At 38.3% G+C, this 22,649-nt stretch overlaps 1 protein-coding gene across 1 annotated transcript in view; it reads right to left on the reverse strand.

Moving 5' to 3' along the window:
• TPRG1 (tumor protein p63 regulated 1) overlaps positions 1 to 22,649 on the reverse strand; it is a gene marked incomplete at both ends in the record, with an annotated part of 100,576 nt that overhangs the window by 76,856 nt on the left and 1,071 nt on the right. The window contains one exon of the mRNA XM_080919604.1: positions 14,159 to 14,250. Within this exon, the coding sequence (XP_080775730.1) occupies positions 14,159 to 14,250 (92 nt within the window). The remainder of the gene's footprint in view (positions 1 to 14,158; positions 14,251 to 22,649) is intronic.

A 22,649-nucleotide genomic window follows, 5' to 3' on the forward strand; every position in this document is an offset into this window, starting at 1 on the left:
ACAAAAAATATGCATTCTTCTCAGCACCTCATGGCACCTTTTCCAAAACTGACCATATTGTCAGTCACAGAACAGGCCTCAACAGATAAAAGAACATCAAAATAATCTCATGCATCCTATCAGATCAATGAAAACAAAAAACCAAAAAGCCCATATACACATGGAGTCTGAACAATGCTCTAAAAAACAATAGTTTGGTCAAGGAAGAAATTAAAAGAAAAATCGGAGACTTTTTAGAATTTAACAAAAATGAAGGCACAACATATCCAAGATTATGGGACATAGTGAAAACAGTGCTAAGAGGAAAACTCATAGCTCAGAGCAACTCCAAAAAGAAACTGGAGAGAGCATACACTAGTAGCTTGACAGCACAGATGAAAGCTCTAGAACAAAAAGAAGCAGATACACCCAAGAGGAATAGTTGGTAAGAAATAATCAAACTCAAAGCTGAAATTGACAAAATAGAAATAAAATAAATAGAAATAAAAAGAACTAAACAAAGAATTATCAAAACCTGAAGCTGGTTCTTTGATAGAATCAACAAGATTGATAAACTCTTAGCCAGACTAATGAAAGGGCACAGAGAGAGTATCCAAATTAACAAAATAAAAATGAAAGGGTCTCCTGAAGAATTTCAAAAAGTCATCAGATCCTACTACAAAAGCATATACTCAACAAAACTAAAACATCTAGAGGAAATGGACAATTTTCTAGACAGATACCAGGTACCAAAGTTAAATCAGGATCAGATAAACAATCTAACAGATAAAGCCTACCAACCACAAAAATCCCAGGACCAGATGGGTTTAGTGCTGAATGGTATCAAACCTTCATAGAAGGCCTAATACCAATACTCTCCAAACTATTCCACATAATAGAAACAGTGGGAACACTACCCAACTCATTCTTTAAAGCCACAATTACTCTAGTTCTTAAACCACACAAAGACTCTACAAAAAAATAGAACTTTGGATCAATTTCCCTCATGAACCTTGATGCAAAATACTCAGTAAAATTCTTGCAAACCAAATCTAAGAACACATCAAAGTGATCATTCAACATGATCAAGTGGGCTACATTCCAGGGATGTGAGGAAGGATGGTTCTATAAATGAAAATTGACCAAGTAATACACTATATAAACAAACTCAAAGTAAAAAAAAAAAAAAAAAAAAAAACCACATGATCATCTCTTTAGAAGCTGAGCAAACATTTGACAAAATTCAACACCCTATCATGTTAAAAGTCTTGGAAAGATCAGGAATGCAAATTCAATACTTAAACATACTAAAAGCAATATACAGCAAACCAGTAGCCAACATCAAACTAAATGGTGAGAAACTTGAGGCAATCCGACTAAAATTAAGGTCTGGAAAAGGCTGACTACTCTTTCTCTACCTATTCAATACAGGACTGGAAGTCCTGGCCAGAGCAATTAGACAGCAAAAAGTGACCAAAGGGATACAAACTGGAAAGAAAGAAGCCAAAACATTGCTATTTGCAGATGATATTATAGTATAAATAAGTGACCTTAAAATTCCACCACAGAACTACTACAGCTAATAAACAACTTCAGAAAAGTTGCTGGATATAAAATTGACTCAAACTAATCAGTAGCCCTCCTCTACTCAAAGGATAAACAGGCTGAGAAAGAAATTAAAGAATCAATGTCCTTCACAATAGTCACAAAGAATATAAAATACCTTGAGGTAAACCTAACCAAGCAAGTGAAGGACCTGTATGACAAGAACTTCAATCTCTGAAGAATAATTTGAAGAAGACCTCAGAATTTGGAAAGATCTCCTATGCACATGGATTGAAAGAATCTACATAATAAAAAATGGCCATCTTACCAAAAGCAATCTACAGATTCAATGCAATCCCTATCAAAAATCCAACTTAATTTTTTATAGAGTTAGAATGAGTGATTTGAAAATTCATTTGGAAAAATAAAAAAACCTAGGATAGCAAATATAATTCTCAACAATCAAAGAATTTCTGGGGAAATCACTATCCCTGACCTCAGGTTGTACTACAGATCAATTGTGATAAAAACTGCATGGTATTGGTACAGAGATAGGCAGGAATAGAATTGAAGATTCAGAAAAGAACCCACACACCTATGGTCACTTGCTCTTTGGGAAAGGAGCTAAAAACATTCAATGGAATAATCACAGCCTCTTCAACAAATGTTGTTAGTTCAACTGGCAGTCAGCATGCAGAAGAACGCAAATTGATCCTTTCCTATCTATTTGTGTAAAGCTCAAGTCCAAGTGAATCAAAGACCTCCACATAAAACCAGGTAAACTGAAACTTATAGAACAGAAAGTGGGGAAGAACTTAGAACACATAGGCACACGGGAAATTTTTCTGAACAGAACACCAATGGCTTATGCTCTAAAATCAATAATCAACAATGGGACCCCATGAAATTGCAGTTTCTGAAAGGACAAAATTGCAGCCAATAGATTAGGAAAGGATCTTTATCAATCCTACATATGATAAAGGACTAGTATCCAATATATACAAAGAACTCAAGAAGTTAGACTCTAGAGAATTAAATAATTCTACTTAAAAATGGGTAAAGAGCTAAAATAGAATTCTCAACTGAGGAATATGGAATGGCTGAGAAACACTTAAAAAATGCTCATCATCCCTGGTTATAAAGGAAATGCAAATCAAAACAACCCTGAGATTCCACCTCATACCAGTCTGAATGGCTAAGATAAAAAACTCAGGTGACAGCAGATTCTGGAGAGGATGTGGACAAAAAAGAGCAGTCCTCCACTGTTGGTTGGGTTGTAAGCTGGTATAGCCACTCTGGAAATAAGTCTGGCGGTTTCTCAGAGAATTGGACATAGTAATACCTGAGGAACCAGCTATACTCCTGAGTATTTACCCAAAACAGGCCCCAACGTCTAACAAGGACACATGTTCCACCATGTTCGTAGCAGCCTTATTTATAATAGCTATAAACTGGAAAGAACCCAGATATCCTTCAACAAAGGAATGGATACAGAAATTGTGGTACATTTACACAATGGAGTACTACTCAGCTTTTAAAAAGAATGACTTCATGAAATTCCTAGGCAAATGGATAGAACTTGAAGCTATCATCCTGAGTGAGGTAACCCAGTCACAAAAGAACACGCATAATATGTACTCAGTGATAAGTGCATACTAGCCCAAAAAGCTCAGGTACTCAATAATAAATTCACAGAACTCATGAAGCTCAGAAAGAAGGAAAGCCAGAATGTGCATGCCTCATTCCTTCTTAGAAGGGAGAACAAAGCAGTCATGGAAGGAACTAAAGGGACAAATAGAAGAATGGGGATTAGAAAAAAGATCATTCAGAGACTGTATCACCTGGGGATCCACTCATACACAGCCATGAAACTCACACATTATTTCTAATGTAAAGTAGTGCTTACTGGCAGGAGTCTGACATGGATGTCTCCACAGAGGCTCTGCCAGAGCCCTACAGATCTAGCTGAGGATGCTAGCAGCTAACCATTGGAATGAACACAGGAACCCCAATGGAGGAGTTGAAAGGGTCTGCAATCCCATGGGAAAAACAAAATTATTAACTAATCAAACCCACCACAGCCCCCAGGCACTAAAACATCGACCAATGACTTCAAATAGAGAGACCCATGGCTCCAGTTGCATATGCAGCAGAGGATAAAACTCTCTGGCATTAATGAGAGGAGAGGCTTTTGTCCAGCAAAGGGGCATTTTTCCAGTGTAGGGCAATGCCTACGTGCTGAGGTGGGAGAGGGAAGTTGAGAGAGAGAGAATACCTTCATGGAGGCAAGGGCAAGGGGAGGGGAGAGTGAATTGGAGGAAAGGGGATAAAATATGAAATGTAAATACAGATAATAATCAATATTATAAAACATAAAACTATTTTAATGATGGGTTCCCAGGTTCTCAATAACCATAACAAGCAAATTCTAAACCTTTTGGTGGACAAGAATACATAATAAAGTACATAGTACTGGTCAGAGTGGAAATTAATGAAATGGAGTTGGAAATAACAGTTCAAAGTATCACGAAAACACAGTTTTTTTCTTAAAAATAAAAACAAATGATATTGATATCTGAGAGGATCCCACATCTTTGATTCTAGCACTCTAGAACTAGAATGAGACAGATCACTGAGTTTATGACCAGCCTGGTCTATACAGCAGGCTCGGGTCTGCCACACCTACATAGCCAGGCTCAAAAAACAAAGAAACAAAAAAGACATCCATAAATAGTTACCCAAAGTAACCAACTGAAAGAAGACCCAAAAATAATAAAATTAAAATGAAGATGGCTTCATTGTAACAGATCTAATGAAATATGAGGACTATGATTCTGCTTCTCAGGGTTCTGTGTAAAACAGAATTTACAGAATGAACACACACAAGGGGGGGGGGGCTTATTTGAATGGCCTACAGCTTGTGATTCAGTTGGTCCAACAATGGCTGTTTGCCAATGGAAGGTCTAAGAATCCAGTAGTTCTTCAAGTTATAAACCTGGAAGTCTCAGATCACCTTCAGTATGTACTAGAGTCATGAAGCATTAAGTTCTAATACCAGTGGAGGGAGTGGACTTGCAATCCAGCGCAAGAACAAGCAGTCAAAGATCCAAGGTTTCCTTCCTCTATGTTTACATAGCAGCCAGAAAAAGGTATGACTCAGATTAAGGTCCATCACAGGTATCCTTAGACACCAGGGTTTTAATCATCTCATATGTAGTCAAATTCGCAACCAAGAATAGACATCTATATTTTGAAAGCGCATATTCTAATACATTGTAAAATCAGGAAGAATGATAAATTTCTGGACACATAGAAAGGAGATGGCTAAATTAAACATAGTGGATATAAACAACTTAAAGAGCTCTATACCCAGCAATAAGACTAAATCAGTAATCAAAACAGAAATAAAGAGGCTCCCAGAGCAGAAAATCCCAAACCCAAGTGAATTCACTGCTGACTTCTATCTATCAGATCTTGAAATAATGTTAGTGTTTCTCAAACTACTCCATGAAATAGAAAACAATGGAAAACTAGAAGACTCAATTTATGAAGCCAAAAAATCTTATATCTAAACTAGATGAAAAGAATGAATAATACCATAGACCAATGTCCCTGATGTACATAGATACAAAACGTAACAATAAAAATAATTCCAGGCCAAATTAAACCTATTGAGAAGACTATCCAATATAACCAAGTTAGTTTTGTTTGACAATGTTAGAGAGATTGAACATAGATAAATCAATCAATGTAATCCACAGAGTCAGAGGCAGAAATCACATGATCACCTCAATAAATGTACAGAAGGCCTTTGACAAAGCTTGACATTGCCTGGCTAATTTGCACTGGCGCTTTGTAGTTTGCAGCATGCAAATCCCATGTGTATGTGCTGTACTTATTGCTTGTATGATTGTTCTGTAATACTAATTTTTCACTTCTCTCCTGCTGGCTATGGGCATCCTCAGCACCGATTCACACATGGTGATCTGTGTATTGAAACTTTACTAAATATTTATTAGTACGCAGAGTTTTCTGTGTAGTTCTTGACATTTTCCACATAGACATTCATATCATATGCAGAGAAGGATTTCTAGATGAGGTCGTGAGAGTTCACGTTTCCACGTGTCACTATTTCAAGAATTTTGGTATTGATATTTGATGAGGAATATTATTTATTTTCTGCTAACTTTTATTATATTTGTCGGGCTTGAGGACATTTCAGGTTTGCTTCATAGAATACTTGAAAGTTATTTCTCATATTTTCTGGAAGGTAAATTTGTTTTCACCTTTTAGTGTGAACAATTAATCCAGTTCTCCGATTAAAACATCTGGACCTAGATATTTCTATGGAGTGGGTTTCAAAAAAAATGAAATTTCTTAATTATTCTAGGATCACCCAAAGTTCATATTTTTGTGTTCATTAAACATTTGTGGTTTGTGAGTGAGTGAGTGTGTGTGTGTGTTTAAAGTTAGAAATATAAGTTCTTACACTCACCAGATAGAGTTGTGAGCTGTGACTCCTTGCCATTTCCTTTGATGTTTTCAAGCCCCTGTACTGGCACACCTCCATCCCCTGCCCCCTCCCACCCTCCCACCTGTCCACTCCCCAACCCCCCTTCACTGATGAAGTTGGTGCTAACTCTGCACAGTATCTCGTCTATTTGTCATTTTATTGAAATTGTCAGTTTGATGGATTCTGTCAGAAACCCTGCCTTTTCGTTTATTAATTCCCTCTACTGTTTGTGAAAATTGTTTTCAGCTTCTGTCTTCATTGTTTCCTGTGTCTTCTAGCTTTGCATTTCCTCTTCTTACTCGTAGATTTATTTCATGTGGAAGCTTATTTCACTTTTCCTTCTGTGCCCCAACTCTCTTTGTGGTGGTTTCACACCACCCTGCACATAAGGTCCACACACAGTGTTTCCTCTCAGTGCACTACACTGGTGACTCCAAAGTATATTAGTTAGTTTCTGAGAACTCAGATATCGTCCCAGACACCTTTCTGATCTTGGTTTCTCCTCCAACTAGATTTTACTTCTTTTGAATTAGGTCATGTTTCTTTTGAGGCTCAAGATTTGGTGCACCAGAGAATGTGTTGTGTGTATTCCTGAAAAGTATGTGTCTTCTATCAGACTGAGTGATCTATAAAGGGTTGATCAGGTTCTGATCACTGTTGGTTGTCACGTGGGTCTAAATCTTTCAAATGTTCTGTACAATTGCATCAACTCATGAGATCTCCAACCCCACTGCTAGATTTGTCTCTGCTTTTGGTTCTACTAATTTCTATTCCACACATTCCCAGCACTGCTGTCTGCTCCACACACGTTTACATAGCTTTGGCTTGTTAATGGACTGGATGTATTCACTACCCATTAAACCCTCTTTGCCTGATCATTTTCTTTACTTTGAACTCCAATTTTTAATATATCTATAACTACATCTATATCTACATCTATATCTATATAAAATCATACATATATTAAATCATATATATAATCATATAGATATTAAATCGTATATATGTATATACACTAAAATTTGGAGGATCAAATTACATTTACTAAATAGACCACTGGGAGCACAAGTTTCTTTTATTGTATGCATTATGTAGTGATGTGTTGTATTTTATTGCATTTTTGTTTGTTACTTAACATTACTTCCTCTTCCTTCACCCACCCTATCTTTCCTATGACAGAATATTTCCAACAACTGATGCACCCAGTGAAATGCAGATAACTCTTTGAGAACACTACTTGTGAATCAGGCAGTATTTTGACACAAAGAAGCAATTATACTTTTAAAAATAACAATTGTGATATCTCCTAAGTGTTAACAACTTCAATATTAAGATGAAAAATGTACAAATTTTAAAAGGAAACTTGTATTGAATAATTTTATAAATAATCAAAATTAACTTTAAATAACTTAATTATTGGGCAATCATTTCCAGAGCCAAATACCTTCCTAGTAATTCCAACACCCTATTTAATAACATTTGGGAGAAAAATACCTGTGGTGTTCATGAATGAAAGAAACATACTAGCAACCTACATTTCAAAAAGCTATGAATAATATTATGATTTTATTATAAATAACTATCACAGAACACTTTGTATGAAGAGATATATAATTGGCTCTCATAACTAGATAAGAGATGATTTAACTCACTCTTGCCTCAAGGAAACGGGAAGGGGACAGTTAAAGAGTGGGGACAGGCAAGGTTCTTGCAATCCTGGGAGCACACATCCCATGTGCAGGGTGGAAATGGCTTGTAGCTAGCCAGTGTGTACCCTCATGAGAGAAGATCATTTGCCTTCTTAGACAAGTATTCAGAACTGGTTTGCTGTCTGCTTCCTTCCTGTTTTAACCGGCTAGTTCAGGCTCTCTCAACATGGTAAGGTCTAATCTAGACATGGAACACGTGGGCTCCCCATTGTCTGGAAGAATGCTCCTCTATTTGCAGTCATTTTCTTTTTTACCCTTTGATCCTTCTTTAATCTTACCCATTCTCTTTACTCTGAGCACTAATCTCCAGCGAACTGTCAGAGAATCATGTATGGGACATATACTAATTACTAATATGGGTCATATTCTGGTGTGACCTCATTATCTATCCTTTTCTCTCTTAAGACTGAGGGCACTGAAAAACTGGAAAGTGCTACTGGCTTTCAGCACTCAGGGCAGAATCTGAGTTATGAAATGAAATATATAAGAGATGCATGAATAAGAGACTATTAGTAAATAATAATAAAAACAGAACTCTAATATTGGACAAAACAGGAAACAGAAATTATGGGAGTTGCTGAACAGATTCATATAATTTAATCCTTGAAATGACCTTGGTAATATCTCCATTTTATAGATGACATCACTAAGACCCAGTGAACATAAGAGGTATGTACGGCTGTGAAGAATGACTAGGGAAGTAACTGTACCCAGCATTTAAAAGCGTGAGACTTCTTTTGCCTCTTGGCTCTTTTCTGAGCTCTCTCTAATTGGTTGCAGTCATGGGAAAAGAAGCACTTCCAAGTACAGTTGTGACTGCAGTAACTAAATGCTCTCACCGTCCTATAATGCAGGTCACTTGGGGAACATTAGCTCTCTGGATGAGGCTGACACCATGGAGAATTTATAGAGAAAAGCAATGTGTTTAATTAAGTGGCTGTTGAAAACACCCACTAGGACAAATAGATTCTGGCAACAGAGGTGCTTTTGTTACTGCCAGAGTCCTGCCACAGGTCATTAAGATCTTGATAGATTTGAGGCGCTTTTCTGCTTCATTGCTTTCACCCAAGAACACAGCAAGTCCTCTGGGGCTTCAGTTGCTTGAAGGCCCAGAGATCTGGGAAAGGGCCTTACAAGTATCTGTGGAGGGCTCTATCAGAATTAAAGTAGATAGGTTCTGAGCCATGTAACATTCCTATACCAAGCCTGAACAGCAGCGTATCAAGGTGCTGTCTCCACAGTGTGCACAGTGAGTGCAGCTATGTAAATTAAAGTGAGGACAAGAATAGGGGATGGGATTATTTTGGTTGAATTAATATGGAACTGTTCTATGGACTTGGGAGTCACAGAAGGACAGTGTCTTAAGGTTTCTGTTTCTGGGATGAAACACCATGACCAATTTTCTAGTTGGGAAGGAAAGGGTTTATTCAGGTTTTACTTCAATATCACAGGTTCACCATCAAAGAAAGTCAGAACAGAACCTCAAACAGGGCAGAAACCTGGAGGCAGGAACTGATGCAGAGCCCAAGGAGGGATGTTGCTCACTGGCTTGCTCAATGTAATTTGTGCAACCTGCTTTCTTATAGAACCCAGGAACACCCAGAAACAGCACTACCACAATGGACTGGGCCCTCCCCGTCAATCACAGATTAAGAAAATGCTCTGTGGGCTGCCTCACAGCCCAATATTATAGGGATATTTTCTGTTTCCTCCTCTCAGATGATGACAGTTTGTATCAAGTTGACATAAGTCTAGCCAGCACAGACAGCAAAAGTGTAGCGTCATACAAGGAAGAAACGTTATGCAAAAGAGAGGAAACCAGGTAAGCACAACCACAAGGCTAAAGCATAGCATCCGGAATTTTAAAAGATGTGAAAACTGATGGAGTTTCTAGAAGAGGATAATGTTAAATAGGGGTGAAGGAAGGACCTGATTCCCATAATATTCAGAGTACAAGAGAAGTAATAAGAGCCCATGGAAGTTCGTGGATGGAGAACAGAAGATTGATAGAGGCAGATACTCCTCAGATTTAGTGTGTAGAGGAATCCTGTAAAAATGCAAGTTAAGGTTTAGCTCTGGAGTAAGGCCTGAGAATCAGCATTGCTATCAAGCATTAGGTGATGCAAGTGCTACTGACCTCTAGACCACAGACATGCTAGTAGGCACCTAGAATATCCTCAGGTACACAGAAAGTGGATAGAGCTGGGCAGAGGAAACAGCTCAGCACGTTAATGTAACTGGCATAGCCTTTCTCTTCTTTGGTTCCTAGTGATTATAAAGGATTCAAAATTGACAATTTCCAGTTGTCTGGTGTATTATCCCTTTTAATTATTGTTAGCTGTATTTTCCATTACGGAGCTGTTTTGTAATCCTTATAACATAATTAGACTGTGACAAGATGGAAGTGTGGCTGGCTTTGGTCCATCAGCATCACTCACCATTCCCTCCAGGCATTCGACTATTTTAGTTGTTTCTCAGCAAAGACTAAATAAAGTCAAATGAACAGCCCACAGAGAGAAAGGCTTGGGGAGGGAAAAGAGGAAGGTCTCTAATCATACCCAGTGCACCTCTGACCCTCTTCCCTGCAACGAAAAGCCAATCAACAAAGAAACCAGACACAGGCACAAACAGCATTTAGCCAATTTAAACCACGGTGATCTCTGTGTCAGAAGAGTAAGAAATCACAAAAGGCCCCAGGAGCACTGTAATGGAAAGACAACGAGGCTGGGAGAGAGAAGTCACCGAGTTAGGCGCTCCTCTGACATTTAATAAGTGGCTGCCTTTGAACAGGTCATTTAATCTCTGAATTTCCTCATCCATAAAATAAAGCCAGCAGCTTGCATGGTCCTGCCCTTGTAGGCTGGTTTAGGAGAGCAAGTGGGAAAGAGTCCACATGCACTGCAGCTCTGTGCATGGGTGTGGCCCAGAGAGCCAACTGTTGGGAAAACAAGGTACCAGCTCACTTGTGCTCAGAGTATCCCTGTCTCCCTTTCTTTAAATGTTTATTTAAGATTCTTTGTTTTTGTTCTGTATGTGTGTGTGTGTGTGTGTGTGTGTGTGTGTGTGTGTGTGTGTGTGGTGTTTATGGAAGGTGTCAAAAGACAACTTATAGGAGTTGGTTATCTACCCACCATGAGAGAGTTCTTGGATTTGAACTCATGGTGCAAGGTTTTGCAGAAAATTTACCTACTGTGCCATCTCAATGGCCCTGCCTTTGTTTTATTTAAGGATCTGCGGGAACCACTCTGAGAAAACTTCTAAGTCAGCAGAGAAACAGGATTCTCATTTCAGCCATGTTCTGTGGGAGGAGCTATGATGAAGACTTGAAGGCATGTCACATATAAAGGAAGTGGTCCTCACTCATCATGAGACTTGAAAGCAAAGCCAGGGTACACATGGAAAGTATTTTACACCAATTCATGTCAGAATAATCCTTAACTTTGCTACTATAACTCTAGGTGTCTTAAAGTTTTATTTCGGTGAAGAGACACCATGACCATGGCAACTCCTATAAAAAAATTTTAATTGGGACTGGCCACTGTCCGCAGTCTCTTCCACCATTGTGTGTGGAGGGAGGAGCCCATCTCCTCTGCCCCTCACATCATTGTAGACAAAAGTACCTGAAGCTCACTGGACTGAAGAGAATTGATTACCATCCAGCCACACTGTCTGACACTCCACAGAGTGTCAAGATGTCCATGGTGTTGGCTTAATGGATCTCCTCTAAAAGTACGCACGCAAGTTTTAAAATGTCCTTTTGGAGAAGGGCCAAGAAGAAGAAGGAGAGGAGGAAGAAATGTTGAAATAAGCATCATGTTTTCTTTACAACTATGCAATCATAAAAGTCCCCTTAAAAAGGGTGGCTGAGAGCCTGCATCCTACGTTTACCTCAAGTACTTGTGATATTTTAACAAACTGGTGTCTGAGTGCAGCTTATGGCCCCCCTCTCTAGTGCATGATCCCAGCTTCACTGGTCATTCTTTACATCCACTTCCTAAACGCTTTCAACTCATATTTCTAGTATTACTGAATACTATATTCATATTGGTTTAGATTATCATGAGACTCAGCAGAATTAATATAAAAGACAGCTTTACTAACATGTTTTTTTTTACTCCTTTGCTTTATATAGAACAAAATAAACAGCCAAGCTAGCCTCACTCCCAATACTGAAGAGAGTGTTTAAACCTATATGTAAAATGACTAACTCAATCTTTCTTTGAAGACATCCCATACCTCCTTTCCCCCCAAAATTTGTCCTTAGTTCTGCAGATGATTAAGGATAATATTTGCAGAAGGATCTAATGGGGCTTATAAGCCTGATTCCTCTACTGTTTCTTACAGACTGCTTCTTCAGTATGGTAAGACTATATTGCCTTTTAAATAAGCAGTAACCCAATCAATCCATCATTTTTCTAGGCCAAAAACCAGAGTTACTGATGGCTTTCCTTACAATCAATGAAGTGCAAAGATCCACAAAGCCCAGCTGGGTCAGGTATCAGTTTCTCCTCTCAATTCCAAGTGGATTCTTCAAAAAAAGCCCTGGGATAAACAATGTGATTCTTCTCTGCAGTGGTAGCATGTTAATCTTCAGTGGTAGTAGGCACGGCAGGCTATTACAGAGTAAAGGAGGAAGGTTTCTTACCTTCCAGCATAGTCAAAGCGGGAAAGAACCTGTCTCATCCACAAGCCCAGAACAGGCCCTGCAAACACACAGCTTCCACTTTCCAAACATTCTTAAAATTGTGTATGCAAACTTTCCATTCACCACCAGAAAGGGCTACCCCTCTTAATTGGATGGCAGACTAATGCTTCATTAGTTTTTAAATGTTATCATGATGCAAATGTCACAGGCAGGGCCCACCTGAGTTTTATATCTGCACTGTTAACACATTTTCTGTCACTGCCTTAAGTTTAGACAGTCTACAGTCTACAAAGTGATGGACTATGAAATTAAGTTACGGTCTGTGGTGTTTTCCAATCTTGGAAATAATGGTCTAAATATTCTTGGGATGCTGAATTCAAGCTCTCTGGGATCTGTGTGCTTATCTTCCCTAACCAAAGCAGACTTATCATTTTATAGGTCAAACAAGGAGTTCTCCTTTTAAATTAGAGATGGGGGAGTGGAATGAATTGTAGATTTGTTCAAATAGTGAGAATTTCAAATCATAGATTTTCCTTTTTATTAGTGATAACTCAGAGATAATAGAGATGGGTAGGGTATAAATGAATGAAGGAGAAAGCAGAAGGAAGATGGAGATGAAAAGAAATAAAAGCAGGAGAAGGAACAGAAAAGCAGAGGAAGAGAACAAAGGATGAGAGGGGGAGGAGAAGCAGAGGAGGAAAGGAGTGGAGGAGGAGGAAGAGAATTCATGACAATTTTTACAGTAATATTTTATTTTGTCCTCTCAAAATAACTTCAGTCTCATTTTATAAATAAAGAAACAAAGAGTAAAAAGTAACAACAAAAAAGTTGGATTTGAAGTTTCTTTTTATTCAGGTCTGGGAAGATGTTTGAAAGAGTAGTCTAAAATGTAATAAGTCAATCAGGCCAGATTCTCTTTCCTGCTTGTTGAGGACTCCATTTTGCCTTAGAGGTTTCCTTCTGGAAACTCAGCCATAGAATCTGTCCTGATCCAGAGAAAAAGTCTACACCTTTCACCCTTCAGAAAGGACTTCTGGGTTACTGGAACTCAGATCCATTCCTCAGCTTGAAAACTGTATTCACTGAACCCAACGAGAACTGAGGTGGGTGTTTTAAACACACTCCCACACAACTTTATGGGTTGTGTAGTAGACAATCACTCTCTTCTGCCTTCTAATGTGTATCACTGAGTGTGTGAAAGGTCACAGGCAGTGCAGTTTCTAGGAGTATTCACAAGGGAAGCTTTTTCTGCTAAGGGAAGCCTTAAAGGTAGTAGACGGTGTTACCGGAGCAATAAAGGCTGTATGTTCTTGCTATGTTCTCTTGGTTCTTATCCTAACGTTCACCAGTGGCCCCTTCCCTGTTCTACCCGATTTCCATGGTATCACGGTATCCTGTACAGAGCACACAGACTAGGTACTGGACCGCATTTGTACATATGTACCGTTCTTCTCCACTGCACCTAAGATGTCAAGTGTGGCTACAGAGAACGGGTGGGAATGGAGATCAGAGCTGGGCACCTAGGAAGCTATCCCAGTTTTCATCGAAAGCAATGACAAAAACCTGAGCAATCTCTGCAGTGGCTGGGTGGGAGTGCCAGTCAAACCCATCCACTCACCTCGCTAAGGGAAAACCCATCTCCAGTTGGAAACATCATGAAATCGCCATGTAGAAAATCCCAGAGGCGTTTCTAGGGCATGCCTATCCCCTTCTCTGTTCCAGTGACATCACACAATTCCACTTCCCTTAACACAGCCACATACTCACTCTGTCAGGAGCCAGAAGCCTTGAACGGTCTCCCCGGAAGTTTTTGCTACATGGCCCTTCAAGTCCTCCACAGCAGTATCAATGGCTCCAGGCTGAGGGGAGGGGGGAAAGAAAACATCTCACTTAAAGAAGACTGAGCACACTCTGTACTTAGGATTACTTAGAATGGCCACACCTCCTCCTCTTCCTCCACATCCTCCGGGAGTCTAAGTGTGGTTCTTATATTTGCATATTTTGGTCACTGTCTGGCAGAGAATCTGGTCTTGAACTATGTGCTTTACTATTCGCAGGTTGACCTGGCCAAAAGAATTCTAGATCTTATCTCCTCAAATCCTATGCTTTCTCACTAATATCAAAATAGCCACGTTAGATGAATATTCCTTCCAGGGAAGTACATTTGTCAGAGAGTTCAAAACAGCATATATATAAATTAATTAATATTATTTTACACAAAAAGTGGCTTCCTTCCAATATTCTGACCTTCAGTGTTGCTAACTCAGTATCTCAACTCTCTCTCTCTCTCTCTCTCTCTCTCTCTCTCTCTCTCTCTCTCTCTCTCTTACTCTCTCATGCTCTCTCTCTCTCTCTCTCTCACTCTCTCATGCTCTCTCTCTCTCTCTCTCTCACTCTCTCATGCTCTCTCATGCTCTCTCTCTCTCTCTCTCTCTCTCTCTCTCTCTCTCTCTCTCTCTCTCTCTCTCATTCTCTCTCCAATTTCTTAACCTTTGCAAAACAAGTGTTCCTACTATTGGACCTAGTTATTGGGCCTAGTTCTATGCAGAAACTGGTTGATACCTGTCCTAGTAAGGTCATGCCTTCCCTAGTTCAATGATTATCAACCTTCAGTGTACATAAGAGTCATATAGAGACATTTATTTCTAGGATGTGTCTTATTTAGTTTCATATTCAGTTAGCATGAATGAGGACACGAGACTGCATTTCTAACATGCATCCAGGTGAGAATGTTGGTACGGAGACTGTGTTTGAGACACTATACTTCATTTACGTTTACTCATTACATCAGTACTCTCTAAGCAGCTATTCTCAATGCTTTAGTGTACACCAGAATCATCAGGCAGCTTCAAAAAATTCCTAAGCCACTTACATACAAGCCAAATATATCAGAAACCCAGTGGATAGGTACATAAGTACATATAGAATTTTTAAGGATACAGACTCCCCTATAGGAGAATCTACACAAGAAAAGAGTGACAGTGCCTCAGAGGAACTATGTGTAAATAGTATCGAGTTTGAGCTTGATCCCCACACCATCTCCCTGGTTTGTTCTGTAAAGCCCAAGTCATTCACAAAAGGACAGTATCCCCGAACTAAGGTGAATGGCAGGAGTCAATAATTAGCTCTGTAATACTAATTCAGGTCTCGAATTTGACAAGTAACAGTCTGAACTAAACCAACCCATAGGAGCCACCATGATGACCACAATGCATTCTATATCTGGTCAAGGAAGTGTGACCATTGCTTTTATAGTCCACACACTGATTCCATCGTCTTAGCCACTTCCTGAGTTGAAGAGTCAGCTACTGGAATCAAGGGTGTTTACCCTCTGGTGTCATTGTACTGCGGCTGGTTAAAGTCTGATCAGAAAGGTGATACTGGCACTTCACACTTGCTGAAGGTCATTTGTCATAAAATCAGCAACTTCTGGGGTTTCACTCAAAATGCCTAGCACCTACTTCCAGACAAGTCTCTGCTGATGAGACTCATTTCTGGTGACTCTGCAGGCAGACAGTCTACCCTGGAGGGAAATTCCTGTACTCTCCTGGCTGTTCTCAGTTCTCTCCAGCTTATTTCCCTGAGAGGCATTCTGACTCTCCAAGCCCACTTTTCAAAAGTCTTATGAAATATAATGTGCTCTTTGATGAGTCAACATTGGTATTTTTCAAACAATTTCTTTACATAATTTTAGCCTCATAAATATAACTCACTTGTGAAACTAATACTTTTCAGAAAAAAAAAGCAGATAGAATTGGAGAGTAATTAAACAACCCTAAAATAAGCATTTTGTTGAGTGTTTTTATGCCAAGAAGTTTCCCCCAGAGTATGTGAAGACGAATATAATAGTGTATGAAAATTTAAAGCCTGAGTATCTTCTATACTAATTCTATACAATTGCCAAATCTACCCAAAGAAAAAATGATCTATATTTAATCCAGATATACCTCTGTGAAGTTATTCTTCAGAAATCCTTGCACATATGCAAAATAGGGTGGGCGAAGAAATCTCTGCAGCCTTGTTTGTAGACAGTAATAAACGGGCATCAAGAAACAGATACTGATCAAGAGGGGACTGTAATATGGAATATGTTTGGATAAGCTAATAAAATGAAGGCTTGGGGGTAATGAAACATATTGATAAAGAAAAATCAAAAATAAAAGAGGAGGGGATTAGGTAGGCAGAAATGTGTTGAGTAAATGCTTTCTTGTTTGGTGACATACAGCTAAAGTAACCTGACAGGGTCTATGAAAAACATTGATGTTGGTTTTCTCAGATAGAAAAACATGAGATGGAAATAGAACATGAAAGCGATGCTTTTCTATCTACCTCTTCAAAAGGTAAACACCAGAAGTGCGTTATTTATAGAATACTTTGATGCTCTCTACAGCTCTGTCAATGTTCTTGTTGTCTAAACCACAATTTTTTCAATATAAACATTGTTCTGGCACTTTCAGAATATAGAATGACGGAGAGCATTTTTGTCCTTCCCTTTTAGTTTTGAAATTAATAAATTAAAATCTGATAATTTGGAATTTAAAAAGTTTAAAAATATGTAGGTCCTAAGGTCAAATCTCAGTCATCCTTGTGGTTATCTAAAATCTATGCATGGTAAGTTGTCTTGGAACTCTTCATCAATTGATTCATTTGTTATATTGTTCTGATAATAATTACTATAAGTGAACTATTAGAAGATACCATGAGCCCCTGTACATTAACCAGTAGCAAACACTGAATAATGAAAGGCTTTGCCTTCTTTCCCATATTGATTATGTTAAATAAAAGGGAACTGGCCATATTAGAATTCAAGGATTAAATGCTTAGTGCAATCAAACACTTAGCTCTGAGACTGCTGTCTAAGATAAACAGGAAACTATGATCAAATGCCTCACCTCACACAACACAGTGACTCTGTGATCTCTTCCATTTTAGCCCTGGGTAGTTCCAGGGAAAGCAAAGCTTTGGGAAATCCCAGACTTGCCTCTCTTGCCTTGCATTTCCATGATCTAGGCACGTCCACAAACATGCTGACCCAAATGCTACCCTTGACTTTGTCAATGTTTTCTATGTAATAAGCTCCCTATTCCTGCAAAAAGAAGAAATGGCTGTTGAGGGAGACTCTGGTTCTCAGGCTTTTTCTGTAGCTACTATGATGGCTACATAGAAACCATTTGCAATGAACACATTAGTAATAAAATTAGCCCCAAATCAGCCATAATGTGTAAAGGCCAAGAAAATGTGTATTTCCTTGAAAAATGATGAAAATTCACCTTATCACAGCATTTCTCTGGTTCTGCTCTCACAAAAGAATAAATCATCTTTATGACAGTCCTCAAGGAGTTTCCATACAATGGAAGCTGAACAATCTTTTGCCCGGTGAGATGTTTATTTTCTAAACTAAATGGAAGCTCACACAGGCAATAACAATAAAACTAATAAATGTATTTGTTCTTAATGTGAGGGCAAGTCACTAGGAACCTCTAGCAAGAGAAAAGGAAAAGGAGAGAGAGTATGAAAGCCAAATTAGTGTCATGGAAGCAATGACATCTCACTACACAATGGGAAGTCCTGAACCTGCTTATTAAAGTCTCGCTGCTCACAATAGAACACAGGCTATAAAAAGGCCATGGGGAACCATTAATTAAATATTAAAAGATCAAATAGTTTTAGTCCCATTAGTTTGTATGTAATTTACATTCTCTAGTATAAATTTAGAGATAATTCTCCATCTCGAATCACTTTCAACTTTCTGATAAGGTATCTGCAAATACAGAGCCCTACAGGGAGTTTAAAAATATCTTTCTCCATGTGGGCTAAGCATTGTTCTTTTTATAAAAAGTTGCTTTTGAACATCAGTCTCCACAACTAAGATGATTATCATAATATACCTCAAGTTATTAGCCTTGAGGGATACCTTTGTTCAGAGAAGGCATGAGGCCCTTTTTAGATCTGTCTAAGCAGTAATCGCAGATACACTGAAACAAGAGAAAAAAGTTGCAAATGGACTGAGAGAAAGTGTTTTAGGCTTTTCATTTCTCTGACCTCTTATTCATGTCCCAAGGTCATGGACAATATGATGGCCGCATCAGGACTAATGATCCTAGGGATGTTAGTTAACATGCACAAGTAACACTTCCTTCAGGTACTTTCAGGAGTTGACTGTCTGTTTCTATGGTCTCACTTTCTCTGAGACAAATTCTCCCAAACTATGTCAGAAACGCATAATTTTTATATATAATGACAATAACCAGAAAACCACAAAAGGGGTGATTAAGAGATGAATAACTTATTTTATGATCTGGTACTTGGGCATATGATATATCTAATATTATGATTCTAAAATTACCACTTATTTGTCAAGATTTCTCCATTTCATGTCAGCCATTTCCTTGAAAATCCCTCTTGAAACTCATAGAATTGGATCACTCTTCCTCTGGTTTTCTCAAGTATCCATTCCTGGCACTTGACAAAGTGTGCTATCTTACCACAGAAAGCCAGTGAATACCTTTCATTTCCAGATCAGTGATATAAACAGAAAATATTCTCAATACCAGCTAAAGTTAAACACATTGTAGTATAGAACCTCATTGTGTGCTGCTGTGATTTTAATAAAAAATGGTGTCACAAAGTATTTAGCATAGAAATTTTAATTGCATACAGAAATTTTATATATGAAAAAGAAAACAGAAATATTCTCACAACTGTGTAAGAGCCCATGTAATTCATTTTTTTGTTAATATTGAACTGTGACATTACAGTGACTTTTATGTTGTGTATCTAAATTTTCTATTTTTTTTAATCAGCAAACTACTTCTTGGGTAATCCTAAAGTCTTCCAATAAAACTCTTCAGCAACAAATTCTTCACTGACTCCCTTAGTGCTCTTCGAAATTTGCAATGCATAGATTTTAAATTCTTAGCCCAGAATATGTTGATTTGTCTGTGATTATGGCATCGAATTATAATACTATAAATAGGTAACTAGGAAACTAGTTCTAGCCCTAGGTTTTCTGTTTCATACACTTTTAGGAAAAGTCAAATCTCACTCACTATTGTGTTACCAAGAAAGAGTAACTCAAGCAGCAAGCGCACATCAGTATTGGCAGAACACTCACAGAAATGCAGAATCCAATTTGTTCGCCAGCTGGACCACGACATCTGAGATCTCACTTCAGATCTAAGAAGTCATCACATTACAACGACTCTCACACATCTGAAACTTCAAGTGTTGTGATCTTACTTAATTATTCCTTGAGAAAGTCAACTAGCCTCCTCTTTACTGCCACAGACCCTTCTGTCAACAGTTATATCTCACCCTAGAGATCATGGTGAGGTCAGAGGCACCTTGCTGCCATTTTTATGGCTATTTATAAAATTGTGAATGTAAGCAAAAATAAGAGAGAGGAAGTACTGAAAGTAACAATGTTTGAAATGTGTATAGATGTGTCATACAATCTATGAATATTGACAAAGTTAGCTCTTTTAGGGCTCTATACAAAACTTGTGTTTTATATCTACTTTTCAGGTGAAGAAATTGAGATTTCACAATACATACATTCTCTCATTTCTTTGTAAAAATTATTGTAGAATAATGATCATTCTACAATAAACAGGGATATATAAATATATATACATACATACACATATATATATATATATATATGGTAACCAGATATATAGGATAATTTAAAAAAATCTTTGTGCTATTTGTGGGTTATTTTCTATTAAACTTTTGATTAAGTGTTGCCCTGAGACCCACAAAATACCATGGGTTCTTGTCATTATTCTTGGTGACAAGAAATTGAAGGTAAGACTCTATTTATTGCTGAGGACATCATACACTTTGGTCATAAGACATAATCTTGCATTGTATCAAGCCAATCAATGGTTCATTACTCTCAAAGCCCTGTCCCTAGCTGAGGATTTATCAGGAGTTTCTGGCTGCTAGAAGAGGGTCAGTCTTCTTCAGCAATGTGGACCATAGTTGCCCATGCTCCTTTATACATTACTCAACACCATACAGGCAGCATTAACCAAACTCAATGGGTTATAGAAATAGAAGACAATGGAGGAGTTGAAAGAGAATGAGAGAAGGAGAAAGAGGACATGACATGTTACAGAGTATGTATGAGGGTCTTGAAGAGAGAGTCAGAGGCGTATCAAAATATATAGGCTGTGTGTGTGTGTCCTTCATTTGGGAACCCAGAAAATTGGGGGTAGGGTATTGAGGAAGGCACCACTACTGGGATCAATTTGAATATTTACTTGGGTAATACTACAATAAACTGATCAGCATTTTGTGGCAATGGATTATGTTGTCACAACTCCATCTTCTTGGGCTCTCGCTTTTTCATGCACATTTATTGAACACTCACTAAATTTATACAATCTTCGGTACTTTATCTAAAGGGAGCAGGGTGCCCTTCACACTCACAAGCCACAAAGCATCTCCACAGTGACTTAATTCTGTTTAAGACAGTTGTCTTCAGAAGCTCTTGAGAACTTGTGTTTGCTTTCTATAGGTCTGATGAAGAGGGTACCATTATATACATTGTAACTTTTATCTAGGAAGAGCAGTGAAGGTGGAGCATCTAACTGAACTTCTTGTGTTATGTGGCTTTGGTGACCTCATTCACTTGACATTTGTTTGCTCTTTTAAAAAATGTTTATTTATATATCAAAAATGTGAGCATTTTGCCTGCATGTATGTGAATGCATCATGTGATTGCCTGTTGCGTGTAGAAGCTGGAAGATGTCTAATCCCCTGGAACTGGAATTACAGGTGCACTAAGCCACCATGTAGTTATTAGGAATCAACCCTAGATCTTTTGCCTTAGCATTCAGTGCTTTTATCTATAAAGTAATCTCTTCAACCTCTTGTGTATGTACTCTTAAGACAAGGATAGCATGGACTCTCCTGCCTGCTTTGCTGTCTTGTATAGGGCCAGGACTATGAAAGAGAAACTATAAATATCTAATGTCACACATGGTAGCTTTGGGACTGTGTCAATTCATCTGACCACAAATTACATTGTTTAGCTTTTCTTGTATATTTCCAAATGGGAGTTAGTCACAGAGATATTAATTTTTTAAATGAAACTAATTGTTTTCTTGCTGACGATCAATTTAAGCCACTATGCATTACAGCACAGTTAAGGAAATTGCTGCTTTGGCTCATTTGCTGGCAAGGGGCAGCATAAATATCAACATCTCCTTTCATTACAGTCTGACTTCATCCCTAAGACTCTCCTAATCCCAGTTTATTGGCAAAGACACTAGCTTCTAAAAGTGACATGCTATTAAGATTATGATAGTAGAGGTTGGTGGTAGAGGTCGGTTTTTCTAATGAGTTCTACTTGTTAGGAATTTCAGTTATGCCAGGATGATATTCCCAGGTCCTACTATAGAAAGTCAACTGGTCAACCTATGTTATTTTTAGGACTACTGTCTGAACCAAAGCCAAGAGCGATATGTAGACTGTTTAGTTTGTTTTTAATAGCTGGATCAGCTCCAATCACCAAGCCCATATTCTCTACCACAGCTTTGTACATTTCCATCAAACCATGCCTTTATTCATATTTAGATAATAAAACTCCAAAAGGTGCTTACATTTCCTTTGCAGTTCCATCTCCACTTCACTTTGCATATTCAATAAAGTTCACATAGTTTGGAAAACAGACCATATGCTTGACATATGCAAAAACCCTCACACAAACACACATAGCATAGCACCTACCAAAGTGCCTTGCACAGAGGAGTCTATGTGATGTTTAAGCACACACACATGCATACACATTCACACATTTAGTTGCTTTAGCTTGAACTTTATCTTAAACTAAGGTATATATTTAAAGTCAGCAAACAGGATTTATTCAGTGTTGTAAATAGCCTCAAATTTTGACCTCCACTTATTTATGATATTGGGCTGGAAGTAATATATTTTGAAGGGCCAGAAAGACAAAGATAAACTTGATGCATAAATCAAAGAACCTGAGCATGATCTCCATAAAACACACACACACACACACACACACACACACACACACACACACACACACACACACATCTCAATACTGTGGGGCACATATATAACTCCAACACTATTGTGTTAGATGGGATGTGGAGATGAGAAAATTGGCCAGAAGCTTTTAAGCCAGATAGTCTTGAAGTATGCACCATAGCAGACAAAAACCCCACAAGAAAGTTTCTGTCTCAATAAAGTAGAAGATGAGAATCAACTTCCAAGTGTTGCACTCCCA

Source organism: Micromys minutus (assembly GCF_963924665.1).
Source record: "Micromys minutus genome assembly, chromosome: 7".
NCBI lineage: Eukaryota > Metazoa > Chordata > Mammalia > Rodentia > Muridae > Micromys > Micromys minutus.